The sequence below is a fragment of the Heterodontus francisci genome, chromosome 14 (genome assembly GCF_036365525.1).
Source record: "Heterodontus francisci isolate sHetFra1 chromosome 14, sHetFra1.hap1, whole genome shotgun sequence".
NCBI lineage: Eukaryota > Metazoa > Chordata > Chondrichthyes > Heterodontiformes > Heterodontidae > Heterodontus > Heterodontus francisci.
Window position 1 is genome coordinate 107,136,045 of NC_090384.1, and position 14,746 is coordinate 107,150,790.

General features: G+C 47.9%; 1 protein-coding gene across 2 annotated transcripts in view; it reads left to right on the top strand.

Moving 5' to 3' along the window:
* mrvi1 (murine retrovirus integration site 1 homolog) overlaps positions 1 to 14,746 on the top strand; it is a 123,178-nt gene that overhangs the window by 38,904 nt on the left and 69,528 nt on the right. For both annotated transcript variants that reach the window (XM_068046706.1, XM_068046707.1), the window contains exon 4: positions 3,077 to 3,250. In XM_068046706.1, coding sequence (XP_067902807.1) covers positions 3,077 to 3,250 — 174 coding nt within the window. The remainder of the gene's footprint in view (positions 1 to 3,076; positions 3,251 to 14,746) is intronic.

Genomic DNA, 14,746 nt, shown 5'->3' on the forward strand with positions numbered 1-14,746 from the left:
GACCACAACTTGAGTACTGTGTGCAGTTCTGGTCACCTCATTCCAGAAAGGATGTAATTGCACTCGAGAGAGTACAGAGGAGATTTATGAGGATGTTGCTAGGACTGGAAAAATGCAGCTATGAGGAAAGATTGGATAGGCTGGGGTTGTTCTCCTTGGAACGGAGAAGGCTGAGGGGAGATCTGATTGAAATGCACAAAATTTTAAGGGGCCTGAATAGAATGGAGGTGAAGGGTCTGTTCACCTTAGCAGAGAGGTCAGTGACAAGGGGGCATAGATTTAAAGCGATTGGTAGAAAAAGTAGAGGAGAGATGAGGAAAAACATTTTCACCCAGAGGGTGGTGGGGGTCTGGAACTCACGGCCTGAAAGGGTAGTTGAGGCAGAGACCCTCAACTCATGCAAAGGGTGTCTGGATATGCACCTCAAACGCTGTAATCTGCAGGGCTACGGACCAAATGCAGGATGGTTTTCTTTCTTTTCTTTTGGGCCTCCTTATCTCGAGAGACAATGGATACGCGCCTGGAGGTGGTCAGTGGTTTGTGAAGCAGCGCCTGGAGTGGCTATAAAGGCCAATTCTGGAGTGACAGGCTCTTCCACAGGTGCTGCAGAGAAATTTGTTTGTTGGGGCTGTTGCACAGTTGGCTCTCCCCTTGCGCCTCTGTCTTTTTTCCTGCCAACTACTAAGTCTCTTCGACTCGCCACAATTTAGCCCTGTCTTTATGGCTGCCCGCCAGCTCTGGCGAATGCTGGCAACTGACTCCCACGACTTGTGATCAATGTCACACAAATGCAGGATGGTGGGATTAGAATAGGTGGAATGTTTTTCAGTCGGCACAGACATGATGGGCCAAGTGGCCTCTTTCTGTGCCTCAAACTTTCTATGATTCTATGATTCTAAAAGCAGAAAAATTATGCTGATTTTTTATAAAGGTCAGGGTAAGCCCCAACTGGAGTATTGTGTCCACATTTTAGGAAGAATCCTTGAGAGGGTGCAGAGGAGATTCACCAGAATGATTCCAGGGATGGGGGATTTTAGTTACAAGGTTAGGTTGGAAAAGCTGGAGTTGTTCTCCTTATAGCAAAGGAGATTGAGGGGAGATTTGATAGAGGTGTACAAGATTATGACAGTGTTATGGCCAAATGAGGAGGGGGTCTCAGGCTCCCCTCTTGCCTTTCCTCTTGTTTGATCACAACAGGGTTTATTCCTTTTAAACAGGTTGTACTTACCACCTCTGTGAGTGTTTTACCTTTTACCTTTCATGTGATTGTGAAAGGACCAATCGGACAGGTTCTTGAGTTTAAACAAGAGGTATGTTTATTATACTTGACAATCTAACCCAGATTTGAAATAATTTAAAAAATACGCTACACTTGCACGCACACATTCAAACAGGAATTACACACAGATAGATAGATTACCGAGGCAAAAATAGATTTGGTGGTTGGATTAAAGTCCTGAATAAATGGAACCTAGGTACACAGTCTGTGCAGTGGATGATCTGGTGGTCTTCAGCTGAAGCTGTATTCTTGAAGTCCTCGCTGGTCAAAGTGAACTTTGTGGTTGGCCTGCTTTGCTCAGGGCTTTCTTGAAGGCAGAAGTGTAGTTGGCTCTCTTCCCCTGGTCTCTGTCTGTTGCAGTCTGTAGGCTTGGAGGGTCCACAGTCGCAGACGGTTTTCAAACTTGTAGTTTTCTGAGGAGAGAGAAAGAGAGAGGGAGAAAGGGAAGCCCACAGCTTTCACTGCTACTGCAGTCTCAGTTTCTGTTTGTCTCTCCGTCCAAAGGAAACAAAACCAGCATCCCCCCACCAGAGATGGACAGACGGTCACATGGCTTCTTCAGGTTTTCTGGAACCTTCTAATGAAATTAAAGGATAGGAATTGACTTCACATGCCCCAGGATGCCAATTTACACTTGGAGGGGTTTTGCTCTTTCAAAGTCAATATATTAGGATTGACTTGACTGTTGTGTTAATGAAGCCATTTTAGGTAATTAGAGCACGTCATTGTTCTGGCTGAGCTTCTTGTTAGTCTTTTGTCTCCAGTTCAGTCTCCTGGTATTTCAGATGCAAATTGCAGTGGCCATCTTGTCTGCTAGTTTTTTAAAAGTTACTGTGGGATTTTTTTCCATTAAAAGTCTAATGTAAGTTTCCAACCAATGAAATTAATATTTCTTATATAGCATATGGGGTTTCTTAGATAAGTTAGACAAGGAAAAGCAGTTCCCATTAGCGAATGGTACATGGACTAGGGGACACAGATTGAATGTTTTGGGCAAGAGATGCACGGGGAATACGAGGAAAAACCTTTTTACGCAGCGAGTGGTAATGTCCTGGAACTCGCTGCCCACACGGGTGGTGACTGCAGAGACAATTAATGATTTCAGAAGGAAATTGGATGGCCACTTGAAGGAAATAAACTTGCAGGGCTACAGGGATTGAGCAGGAGAGTGGGACTGACTAGATTGATCTGTGGAGAGCTGGCATGGACTGGATGGGCCGAATGGCCTCCTTCTTTGCCGTAAATGACTCGATGACTCATCCAAAACTCTGCTGCCTGCACCCTAACTTACACATCTCACCCTTGGCTTCCAGCCAAGCAATGCCTCAATTTTAAAATTCTCATCCTTGTTTTCAAGTCCCTCCATGGTCTCGCCCCTCCCTAGCGCTGTAATCTCCTTCAGCCATACAACCCTCCAAGATCTCTGTGCTCCTCCAATTCTGGTCTCTTGAACATCCTCAATTTTAATCGCTCCACCATTGGTGGCTGTGCCTTCAGCCTCCTGGGCCCTAAGCTCTGGGATTCCCTCCTTAAATGTTTCCGCCTCTCTACATCTTTTTATTCCTTTCAGATGCTCCTTAAAACCTACCTCTTTGATTAATCTTTGGGCCATCTGACCTACCATTGCCTGATGTGGCTTGGTACATACGAACACATGAACGTGGTGTCTAATTTTGCTTTATAATGCTCCTGTGAAGGGCCTTTGGACGTTTTATAATGTTAAAGGTTCTATGCAAATATAAGTTGTTGTTGTTATTGATTGAGGTTGCATTACTGATTGATATTTGTTGCTATTAGATGGCGATGGCCAAGTCTATGATCTGGTAAACGACGAGTTACCGGACGTGCAGCTTTCAGATGAAGATAAGAAGAAAAATGCGGAGCTGCTGGAGGAAGCAAAGAAGATCAGTGAGAGGTTTCTCACACGTAGGTGCCGTCGTTCCAGAACCAGTGATTCTGATTTACCAACAGGTAACTGCGCTTTTCATAGCTACTGGAAATCACCTTTCCTGCCTTGTTCAGGTCGTCACAGAGTAAAGCTCCCTCTACACTGTCCCCATCAAACACTCCCAGGACAGGTACAGCACGGGGTTAGATACAGAGTAAAGCTCCCTCTACACTGTCCCCATCAAACACTCCCAGGACAGGTACAGCACGGGGTTAGATACAGAGTAAAGCTCCCTCTACACTGTCCCCATCAAACACTCCCAGGACAGGTACAGCACGGGGTTAGATACAGAGTAAAGCTCCCTCTACACTGTCCCCATCAAACGCTCCCAGGACAGGTACAGTACGGGGGTTAGATACAGAGTAAAGCTCTCTCTACACTGTCCACATCAAACACTCCCAGGACAGGTACAGCACAGGGTTAGATACAGAGTAAAGCTTCCTCTACACTGCCCCCATCAAACACTCCCAGGGCAGGTACAGCACGGGGTTAGATACAGAGTAAAGCTTCCTCTACACTGCCCCCATCAAACACTCCCAGGACAGGTACAGCACGGGGTAGGGTCCGTCCTCCCCGATTGCCTGCCCCTCTTCCGCGGTTACGTTCGCGCCCGGGTGTCCCTGGAAAAGGAGCATGCGGTGTCCGCCGATACGCTTGAGGCCTTCCGCGACCGGTGGGCACCGCAGGGACTGGAGTGCATCGTCGACGCCGAGAATGGCATTTTAATTTGAGTTTTTTTGTTTATTTATCTGGTTTTAATAAAGTTATTTTAAAAAAAAACGGGGTTAGATACAGAGTAAAGCTCCCTCTTCACTGTCCCCATCAAATACTCCCAGGACAGGTACAACACGGGGTTAGATCAAGAATTGTGTTCTTGGATGTGACAGGGGTTTTACCATGAAGTCCACAAACACACTATTGAGATGTTAGTGAGTTTGAAGGCTTTGAAAGTCACATTATATCTAGATTAAAAAGTAACATTCCATGGGCAAGGGCGGGGACAGTTGGTTATCTTAACTGTCATGGACATTTAAAGGAAAAAAGTTTTAATTTTGGCTTTATTTGGAAAGATTTTAGAAGCATTTGTATGTTAAACAGCCTAAATGTTTGGTAACTCGTGTGCCCATTGTTGAAATTTTAATAGATAACTTTGCCTAATAAAACCTGCTTTAGTCACAGATTTCCCTCTTAATCTGTGGCAATGTTGTCTTGGCTATATCTGTAATAGTGTTCCTTGGATTTCCTTTTGCTTCTGTGAATAGGTTCAGTATGATAGTTTTGGGGGTTTATAGTGTTACTTGTCAGCAGTGTGAATAGGTGAAGTTGCCTACTGGAAAAAACTGACCACCATAGGTGCATAACAGGAGTGTTAAAAATATCTCGTCGATGTTACTGACATTCTGTTTTCAAAAACATCATGCTGAAAAGTCACTGGAACTTTAGAATTATGGTATTAACATTTAACTACATGTATTGGAGACATACAGTTTCTATTTCAGTACAGGTTCTGTGTAGGATTGTACAGACTGTTCATAGCTGTATCTGTGTAATGGTGAATTAAAAAAATAAATCAATAAAATACACGGATTAAAAAAAAAAGGGGATAGATACAGAGTAAAGCTCCCTCTACACTGCCCCCATCAAACACTCCCAGGACAGGTACAGCACAGGGTTGGATACAGAGTAAAGCTTCCTCTACACTGTCCCCATCAAAAAAAAGAAAAGGAAAAAAAACGGGGTTAGAGACAGAGTAAAGCTCCCTCTATACTGCCCCCATCGGCGGTGCGCATTTGAAGGTGGCTCTATCATGGTGAGCAAAGAGTTTCTGATGGCGAAGCCCACTCCATGCTGTCTTGGTTCTTCTTCAGGATCCCAACCCTGCTCGTAGAAGGTGTAGTCTTGCTCTCTTAGAGATCCACTCACAGGGAGGCGTGTCTCCTGAAGTGCTGCAATGTCCACATTGAGTCTACTGAGCTCATTGTTAATGATGGCGGTCTTCCGAGAGTCGTTGATTTGTGTAAGGTCTTCGGACAGGCCAGGACACATAGTTCTGACGTTCCAGCTTGCAAAATGAAGGACTTGTACCTTCTTTCCTTTTTTTGTTGTGCTGTTTGGTGCGGTGTTACAGTCCATTTGTCAGGCAATGACCCTGAGCTCCAAGCACCGATTGAAGCAGGTGCTCCAACACTCTGCTCCCCACCTGAAGTTAAAGACCAGTTCTACGAGAAACTCCATAATATCGTTAGTAGCATTCCCAATACCGAACATTTGCTCCTGCTGGGGGACTTTAACGCCAGGGTTGGGGCCGACCATGACTCATGGCCCTCCTGCCTTGGGCGCTATGGCATTGGAAGGATGAATGAGAATGGACAGAGACTGCTGGAGTTGTGTACCGATCATAACCTCTGCATCACCAACTCGTTCTTTCATACTAAACCCTGTCACCAGGTTTCATGGAGACACCCAAGATTACGTCATTGGCAACAGCTGGACCTCATCGTCACAAGGCGAGCCTCTATAAACAGTGTCCAAATCACACGCAGCTTCCACAGTGCGGACTGCGACACCGACCACTCCCTGGTGTGCAGCAAAGTTAGACACAAACCAAAGAAGCTGCATCACTCCAAGCAGAAGGGCCGCCCGCGCATCAACACTAACAGAATTTCTTATCCACAGCTGTTACATAAGTTTCTAAATTCACTTGAAAAAGCCCTTCAAAACACTGGACATCACTGCAGGAGTTTCTCAGGGTAGTGACCGAGGCCCAACCATCTTCAGCTGCTTCATCAATGACCTTCCTTCAATCATAAAGTCAGAAGTGGGGATGTTCGCTGATGATTGCACAATGTTCAGCACCATTCACAACTCCTCAGATACTGAAGCAGTCCGTGTAGAAATGCAGCAAGACCTGGACAATATCCAGGCTTGGGCTGATAAGTGGCAAGTAACATTTGCACCACACAAGTGCCAGGTGATGACCATCTCCAACAAGAGAAAATCTAACCATCTCCACTTGACATTCAATGGCATTACCATCGCTGAATCCCCCACTATCAACATCCTAGGGGCTACCATTGACCAGAAACTGAACTGGAGTAGCCAAATAAATACCGTGGCTACAAGAGCAGGTCAGAGGCTAGGAATCCTGAGGCGAGTAACTCACCTCCTGACTCCCCAAAGCCTGTCCACCATCTCCAAGGTACAAGTCAGGAGTGTGATGGAATACTCTCCACTTGCCTGGATGGGTGCAGCTCCAACAACAGCTCGACACCAGCCAGAACAAAGCAGCCCGCTTGATTGGCACGCCATCTACAAACATTCACTCCCTCCACCACCGATGCACAGTGGCAGCAGTGTGTACCATCTACAAGATGCACTGCAGCAATGCACCAAGGCTCCTTAGACAGCACCTTCCAAACCCACGACCTCTACCAACTAGAAGGACAAGGGCAGCAGATGCATGGGAACACCACCACCTGCAAGTTCCCCTCCAAGTCACACACCATCCTGACTTGGAACTATATGGCCGTTCCTTCACTGTCGCTGGGTCAAAATCCTGGAACTCCCTTCCTAACAGCACTGTGGGTGTACCTACCCCACATGGACTGCAGCGGTTCAAGAAGGCAGCTCACCACCACCTTCTCAAGGGCAATAAGGGATGGGCAATAAATGCTGGCCTGGCCAGCGACGCCCACATCCCCATGAATGAATTTAAAAAACACTCCCACAGGGGATGCTGAGACTAAGAGGGCCCACATCAGAGACACCATCTATGACTCAGCAATGACCACCTTTGGCAAACGTGAGAAGCTGAATGCAGACTGGTTTCAATCTCACTTTGAAGAGCTGGAACCTGTCATAGCCGCTAAGCGCACTGCACTGCTGAACTACAAGAAAGTCCCCAGTGAGTTAACATCCGTAGCACTTAAAGTAGCCAGAAACGCTGCACAAAGAACAGCCAGGCGCTGCACAAATGACCACTGGCAACACCTATGCAGTCGTATTCAGCTGGCCTCTGACACTGGAAACATCAGAGGAATGTATGATGGCATTAAGAGAGCTTTTGGGCCAACCATCAAGAAGATCGCCCCCCTCAAGTCTAAATCAGGGGAAACGATCACTGACCAATGCAAGCAAATGGACCATTGGGTGGAGCACTACCTCGAACTGTACGCCAGGGAAAATGTTGTCACTGATACCGCCCTCAATGCAGCCCAGTCTCTGCCAGTCATGAATGAGCTGGACGAATAGCCAACAAAATCGGAACACAGTGATGCCATTGATTCTCTAGCCAGTGGAAAGGCCACTGGAAAGGACGGCATTACCCCTGAAATAATCAAGAGTGCCAAGCCTGCTATACTCTCAGCATTCCATGAACTGCTTTGCCTGTGCTGGGATAAGGGAAGCAGTACCACAGGACATGCGCGATGCCAATATCCTCACCCTCTATTAGAACAAGGGTGACCGCGGTGACTGCAACAACTACCGTGGAATCTCCCGGTTCAGCATAGTGGGGAAAGTCTTCGCTCGAGTCATTTTAAACAGACTCCAGAAACTGGCTGAGCGTGTCTACCCTGAGGCACAGTGTGGCTTTTGAGCAGAGAGATCCACCATTGACATGCTGTTCTCCTTTCACCAGCTACAGGAGAAATGCCGTGAACAACAGATGCCCCTCTATGTTGCTTTCATAGATCTCATCAAAGCCTTTGACCTCGTCAGCAGACGTGGTCTCTTCAGACTACTAGAAAAGATCGGATGTCCACCAAAGCTGCTAAATATCATCACCTCATTCCATGACAATATGAAGGGCACAATTCAGCATAGCGGTGCCTCATCAGACCCCTTTCCTATCCTGAGTGGCGTGAAACAGGGCTGTGTTCTCGCACCTACACTGTTTGGGATCTTCTCCCTGTTGCTCTCACATGTGTTTAAGACTTCAGAAGAAGGAATTTTCCTCCACACAAGATCAGATGGCAGGTTATTCAACCTTGCCCGTCCAAGAGCGAAGACCAAAGTATGGAAAGTCCTCATCAGGGAACTCCTCTTTGCTGACAATGCTGCATTAACATCCCACACTGAAGAGTGTCTGCAGAGACTCATCGACAGGATTGCAGCTGCCTGCAATGAATTTGGCCTAACCATCAGCCTCAAGAAATTTAACATCATGGGACAGGACGTCAGAAATGCTCCATCCATCAATATCGGCGACCATGCTCTGGAAGTGGTTCAAGAGTTCACCTACCTAGGCTCAACTATCACCAGTAACCTGTCTCTCGATGCAGAAATCACCAAGGGCATGGGAAAGGCTTCCACTGCTATGTCCAGACCGGCCAAGAGAGTGTGGGAAAATGGCGCACTGACACGGAACACAAATGTCCGAGTGTATCAAGCCTGTGTCCTCAGTACCTTGCTCTACGGCAGCGAGGCCTGGACAACGTATGTCAGCCAAGAGTGACATCTCAATTCATTCCATCTTCGCTGCCTCTGGAGAATCCTTGGCATCAGGTGGCAGGACCGTATCTCCAACACAGAAATCCATGAGGCGGTCAACATTCCCAGCATATACACCCTATTGAGCCATCGGTGCTTGAGATGGCTTGGCCATGTGAGCCGCATGGAAGATGGCAGGATCCCCAAGGACACATTGTACAGCGAGCTCGCCACTGGTATCAGACCCACCGGTTGTCCATGTCTCCACTTTAAAGACGTCTGCAAATGCAACATGAAGTCCTGTGACGTTGACACAAGTCGTGGGAGTCAGTTGCCAGTGATCGCCAGAGCTGGCGGTCAGCCATAAAGGCGGGGCTAAAGAGTCAAAGAGACTTAGCAGTTGGCAGGAAAAAAGACAGAAGCGCAAGGGGAGAGCCAACTGTGTATCAGCCCCGACAACCAATTTTATCTGCAGCGCCTGTGGAAGAGTCTGTCACTCTAGAATTGGCCTTTATAGCCACTCCAGGCGCTGCTTCACAAACCACTGACCACCTCCAGGTGCTTACCCATTGTCTCCCGAGACAAGGCAGCCAAAGAAGAAGAACTGTCCCCATCAAACGTTCCCAGGACAGGTGCAGCACGGGGTTCGATAGAAAAAGAAAGAAAAAAAAACGGGGATAGATACAGAGTAAAGCCCCCTCTACACTGTCCCTATCAAACAGTCCCAGGACAGGTACAGCACAGGGTTAGATACAGAGTAAAGCTCCCTCTACACTGTCCCCATCAAACACTCCCCAGGACAGGTACAGCAGGGGGGGTTAGATACAGAGTAAAGCTCCCTCTACACTGTCCCCCATCAAACACTCCCCAGGACAGGTACAGCACGGGGGGTTAGATAGAAAAAAAAAACAGGGTTAGATACAGAGGAAAGCTCCCTCTACACTGTCCCCATCAAACATTCCCAGGACAGGTACAGCACGGGGCTTGGGCCGGGAGGAGGATCTCCTCGTCGGTCTGCTCCTGGGCCTGGCCAAGGTGGCAATTCACAGGTCCAGGCTGCGGGCCGTCGGGGTGTCCGTCCTCCCCAATTGTCTGCCCCTCTTCCGCGGTTACGTTCGCGCCCGGGTGTCCCTGGAGAAGGAGCATGCGGTGTCCGCCGGTATGCTTGAGGCCTTCCGCGACCGGTGGGCACTGCAGGGACTGGAGTGCATCCTTGACGCCGAAAATGGCATTTTAATTTGAGTTTTTGTTGTTTTATCTGGTCTTAAATAAAGTTATTTAAAAAAAAATGTAAATATGTATATAAAGGGGGCCTGAGGAATAAAGGCCCCCTCAACAAAAAAAGAAAAAAAAAAAAACAGGGTTAGATACAGAGTAAAGCTCCCTCTACACTGTCCCCATTAAACACTCCCAGGACAGGTACAGCACAGGGTTAGATACAGAGTAAAGCTCCCTCTACACTGTCCCCATTAAACGCTCCCAGGACAGGTACAGCACAGGGTAAATAGAAAAAAAAACAAAAAAAAAGATACTGGGGCGCTGGACAGGACTGCTCCAAGTGCTTTCCTACAGGGGCCGAGCGCTGGTCATAAATCAACTGGTGGCCTTCATGCTGTGGTACCGGTTGGTCACTTTGGCCTTGCCCCCTGCATTTGCCACCAAGATCCAGAAGAAGCTTGTCGATTTCTTCTGGGGCAAGAGGAAACACTGGGTCTCTGCCGCGGTCCTGAGTCTCCCAATAGAGGGGGGCGGCCAGTCGCTGGTGTGCGTCCGCACCGAGGCTGTGACTCTCCGCCTTCGGACCCTGCAGAGATACCTGTATGTCGAGCGTCCTCCCAGATGGTGTGCGCTGACGACGTATTATTTCCGCCACTGTCACTCCCTTCAAGACGACACGCAGCTCCCAGCGGAAACCGTTAGCCGCGCCTCTCTGAGGGAGTTGTCTGTCTTTTACCGAGATCTATTCCGAGTCTGGAGCAACGTCGCCTCCAGTCAGGGCGTGCCCCCGCTTGCAGAGGAGAGCGCCTCGGCTGTCCGGGTGGCCGACTCTGGGGACGGACCGGCGGGCGGAGGAGTAGCCAAAGCCCCCGGGACGCCCCTCACTGTGGGTGGCGAGGGGGCTTGGGAGAGCGGAGTGCTCCCGGCCGAGCTGACCCCCGTTCGGCCGGAACTTCTCATCGGACCCAGGCCCCGAAACCCTCCTCGGGAGCCGGTCCCGCACAACCCGAGCCGCCTCTTGGAAATGCCCTCCGTGCCATTCCAATCGGCGTGGAGGGGTTTCCTGTACGGGCTGTTCCTGCACACTCTGCACTTCCTCGCCCTCGTCAGCCGGCCGGACACGCCCTGGCGGTCCGCGTTGCCATCTGGCGGCGAGGGGAAACCCCGATGGAGGTCGCTCTACGCAGGAGTCCTCCCCCTTTACATCGGGGACCTGGGGTGGATGGTGATGCACAGGGCAGTCCCGTGCAACAGACGTTTAGGTAGGTTCACGGACTCCCAGGCCGCCTGTACTTTCTGTGGCCTGGACGAGTCCGTGTTTCATGTATCTCTGGAGTGTGCGAGGTTGCAGCCCCTGTTTGCGTAGTTGAAGGGGCTGCTCCTCAAGTTCTGGCTGCACTTCAGTCCCACGCTCCTGATCTTTGGGCACCCGGTGCGGAGGGGCGTGGTCCAGGAGGAGGATCTCCTCGTCGGTCTGCTCCTGGGTCTGGCCAAGGTGACAATTCACAGGTCCAGGCTGCGGGCTGTCGGGGGGTCCGTCCTCCCCGATTGCCTGCCCCTCTTCCGTGCTTACGTTCGCACCCGAGTGTCCCAGGAGAAGGAGGATGCGTTGCCCGCTGGTACGCTTGAGGCCTTCCACGACCGGTGGGCACCGCAGGGACTGGAGTGCATCGTCAATGCCGAGAATAGCATTTTAATTTGAGTTTTTGGTTTATTTATCTGTTTTTAATAAAGTTATTTTAAAAATGTAAATATGTATATAAAGGGGGCCTGAGGAATAAAGGCCCCCTCGACATGAAAAATATAACAGGGGCCTGGGGTATAAAGGCCACCAAAAAAAAAAACCGGGGCTAGATACAGAGTAAAGCTCCCTCTACACTGTCCCCATCAAAATAAAAAAAAAACAGGGTTAGATACAGAGTAAAGCTCCCTCTACACTGTCCCCATCAAAATAAAAAAAAAACAGGGTTAGATACAGAGTAAAGCTCCCTCTACACTGTCCCCATCAAACACTCCCAGGACAGGTACAGCACAGGGTAAATAGAAAAATAAGGAAAAAAAAAAACGGGGTGCGATACTGAGGCGCTGGACAAGACTGCTCCGAGTGCTTTCCTACAGGGGCGTGGGCCGGGATGAGGATCTCATAGAAACATAGAAAATAGGAGCAAGAGTAGGCTATTCGGCCCTTCGAGCCTGCTCCGCCATTCATTATGATCATGGCTGATCTTCCAACTCAGTAGCCTGTTCCCGCTTTCGCCCCATACCCTTTGATCCCTTTAGACCCAAGAGCTATATTTAACTCCTTCTTGAAAACATACAATGTTTTGGCCTCAACTGCTTTCTGTGGTAGCGAATTCCACAGGTTCACCACTCTCTGGGTGAAGAAATTTCTCCTCATCTCAGTCCTGAAAGGATTACCCTGTATCCTGAGACTATGACCCCTGGTTCTGGACTCCCCCACCATCGAGAACATCCTTCCTGCATTTACCCTGTCAAGTCCTGTTAGAATTTTATAGGTTTCTATGAGATCCCCCTCACTCTTCTGAACTCCAGCGAATATAATTCCTAACCAACTCAATCCCTCCTCATACGTCAGTCCCGCCATCCCAGAACTCAGTCTGGTGAACCTTCGTTGCACTCCCTCTATAGCAAGAACATCCTTCCTCAGATAAGGAGACCAAAACTGCACACAATATTCCAGGTGTGGCCTCACCAAGGCCCTGTATAATTGCAGAAAGACATCCCTGCTCCTGTACTCGAATCCTCTTGCTATCAAGGCTAATATACCATTTGCCTTTTTTACCGCCTGTTGCACGAGCATGCTTGCCTTCAGCGGCTGGTGTATGAGAACACCCAGGTCTCGTTGTATATTCCCCTCTCTCAGTTTATAGCCACTCAGATAATAATCTGCCTTCCTGTTTTTGCTACCAAAGTGGATAACCTCACATTTATCCACATTATACTGCATCTGCCATGCATTAGCCCACTCACTCAACTTGTCCAAATCACCCTAAAGCCTCTCTGCATCCTCCTCACAACTCACCTTCCCACCCAGTTTTGTGGCATCTGCAAATTTGGAGATATTACATTCAGTTCCCTCATCTAAATCATTAATGTATATTGTGAATAGCTGGGGTCCGAGCACCAATCCCTGCGGTACTCCACTAGTCACTGCCTGCTATTCGGAAAAAGACCCATTTATCCCTACATTTTGTTTCCTGTCTGCCAATCAATTTTCTATCCATTGCAATACACTGCCCCCAATCCCAAACGCTTTAATTTTACACAGTAATCTCTTATGTGGGACTTTGTCAAAGGCCTTCTGAAAGTCCAAATAAACCACATCCACTGGCTCCCACTCATCAACTCTATTAGTTACATCCTCGAAGAATTCTAGTAGATTTGTCAAGCATGATTTCCCTTTCATAAATCCATGCTGACTCTGCCCGATTCTAACACTGTTCTCCAAGTGCTCTGCTATAAAATAGATAATGGACTCTAGAATTTTCCCCACTTCCGACGTCAGGCTGACTGGTCTATAATCCCTGCTTTCTCTCTACCTCCCTTTCTAAAAGTGGGGTTACATTAACTACCCTCCAATCTGTATAGTCTATAGAATCTTGGAAGATGACCACCAATGCATCCACTATTTCGAGGGCCACTTCCTTAAGTACTCTGGGATGCATACCATCAGGCCCTGGGGATTTATCGGCCTTCAATCCCATCAATTTCCCCAACACCATTTCTCTACTAATACTGATTTCTTTCAGTTCCTCTCTCTCACTAAGCCCTGTGTTCCCCAATATTTCTGGTATGATATCTGTGTCCTCCTTTACGAAGACAGAACCAAAGTATGCATTTAGTTGGTCAGCCATTTCTTTGTTCCCCATAATAAATTCCCCTGTTTCTGACTGTAAGGGACCTACATTTGTCTTCACCAATCTTTTTCTCTTCATGTACCTATAGAAACTTTTACAGTCAGTTTTTATGTTCCCCGCAAGCTTGCTCTCGTGCTCTATTTTCCCCTTCTTAATCAATCCCTTGGTCCTCCTTTGCTGAATTCTAAACTGCTCCCAATCCTCAGGTCTGTTGTTTTTCCTGGCAAATTTATATGCCTCTTCCTTGGATCTAATGCTATCTCTAATTTCCCTTCTAAGTCATGGTTTGTCTACCTTTCCTGTTTTACTTTTGCGCCAGACAGGGATAAACAATTGTTGCAGTTCATCCATGTGCTCTTTAAATGTTTGCCATTGCCTATCCACTGTCATCCCTTTAAGTAACATTTCTCAATCCATCATAGCCAACTCACACCTCATACCTTCGTAGTTTCCTTTATGAAGATTCAGGATCCTAGTCTCAGAATCAACTACGTCACTCTCCATCTTGATGAAGAATCCTATCGTATTATGGTCGCTCATCCCCAAGGGGTCTCGCACAACTAGATTGTCAATTATTCCACTCTCATTACACAATACCCAGTCTAGGATGGCCTGTTCTTTAGTTGGTTCCTCAACGCATTGGTCCAGAAAACCATCCCGTATACACGCGAAGAATTCCTCCTCTGCAATATTGCGACTAATTTGATTTGAGCAATCTATATGCAGATTAAAATCACCCATAACTACAGATGTTCCTTTATCGCATGCATCTCTAATTTCCTGTTTAATGCCATTCCCAACATCACACTACAGTTTGGGGGTCTATATACAACCCCCACTAACGTTTTTTGCCCCTTAGTGTTTCTTAGCTCTACCCGTACAGATTCCACGTCATCAGAGCTAATATCTTTCCTCACTATTGCATTAATTTCCTCTTTAACCAGGAATGCAACGCCACCGCCTTTTGCTTTTTGTCTGTCCTTCCTAAATACT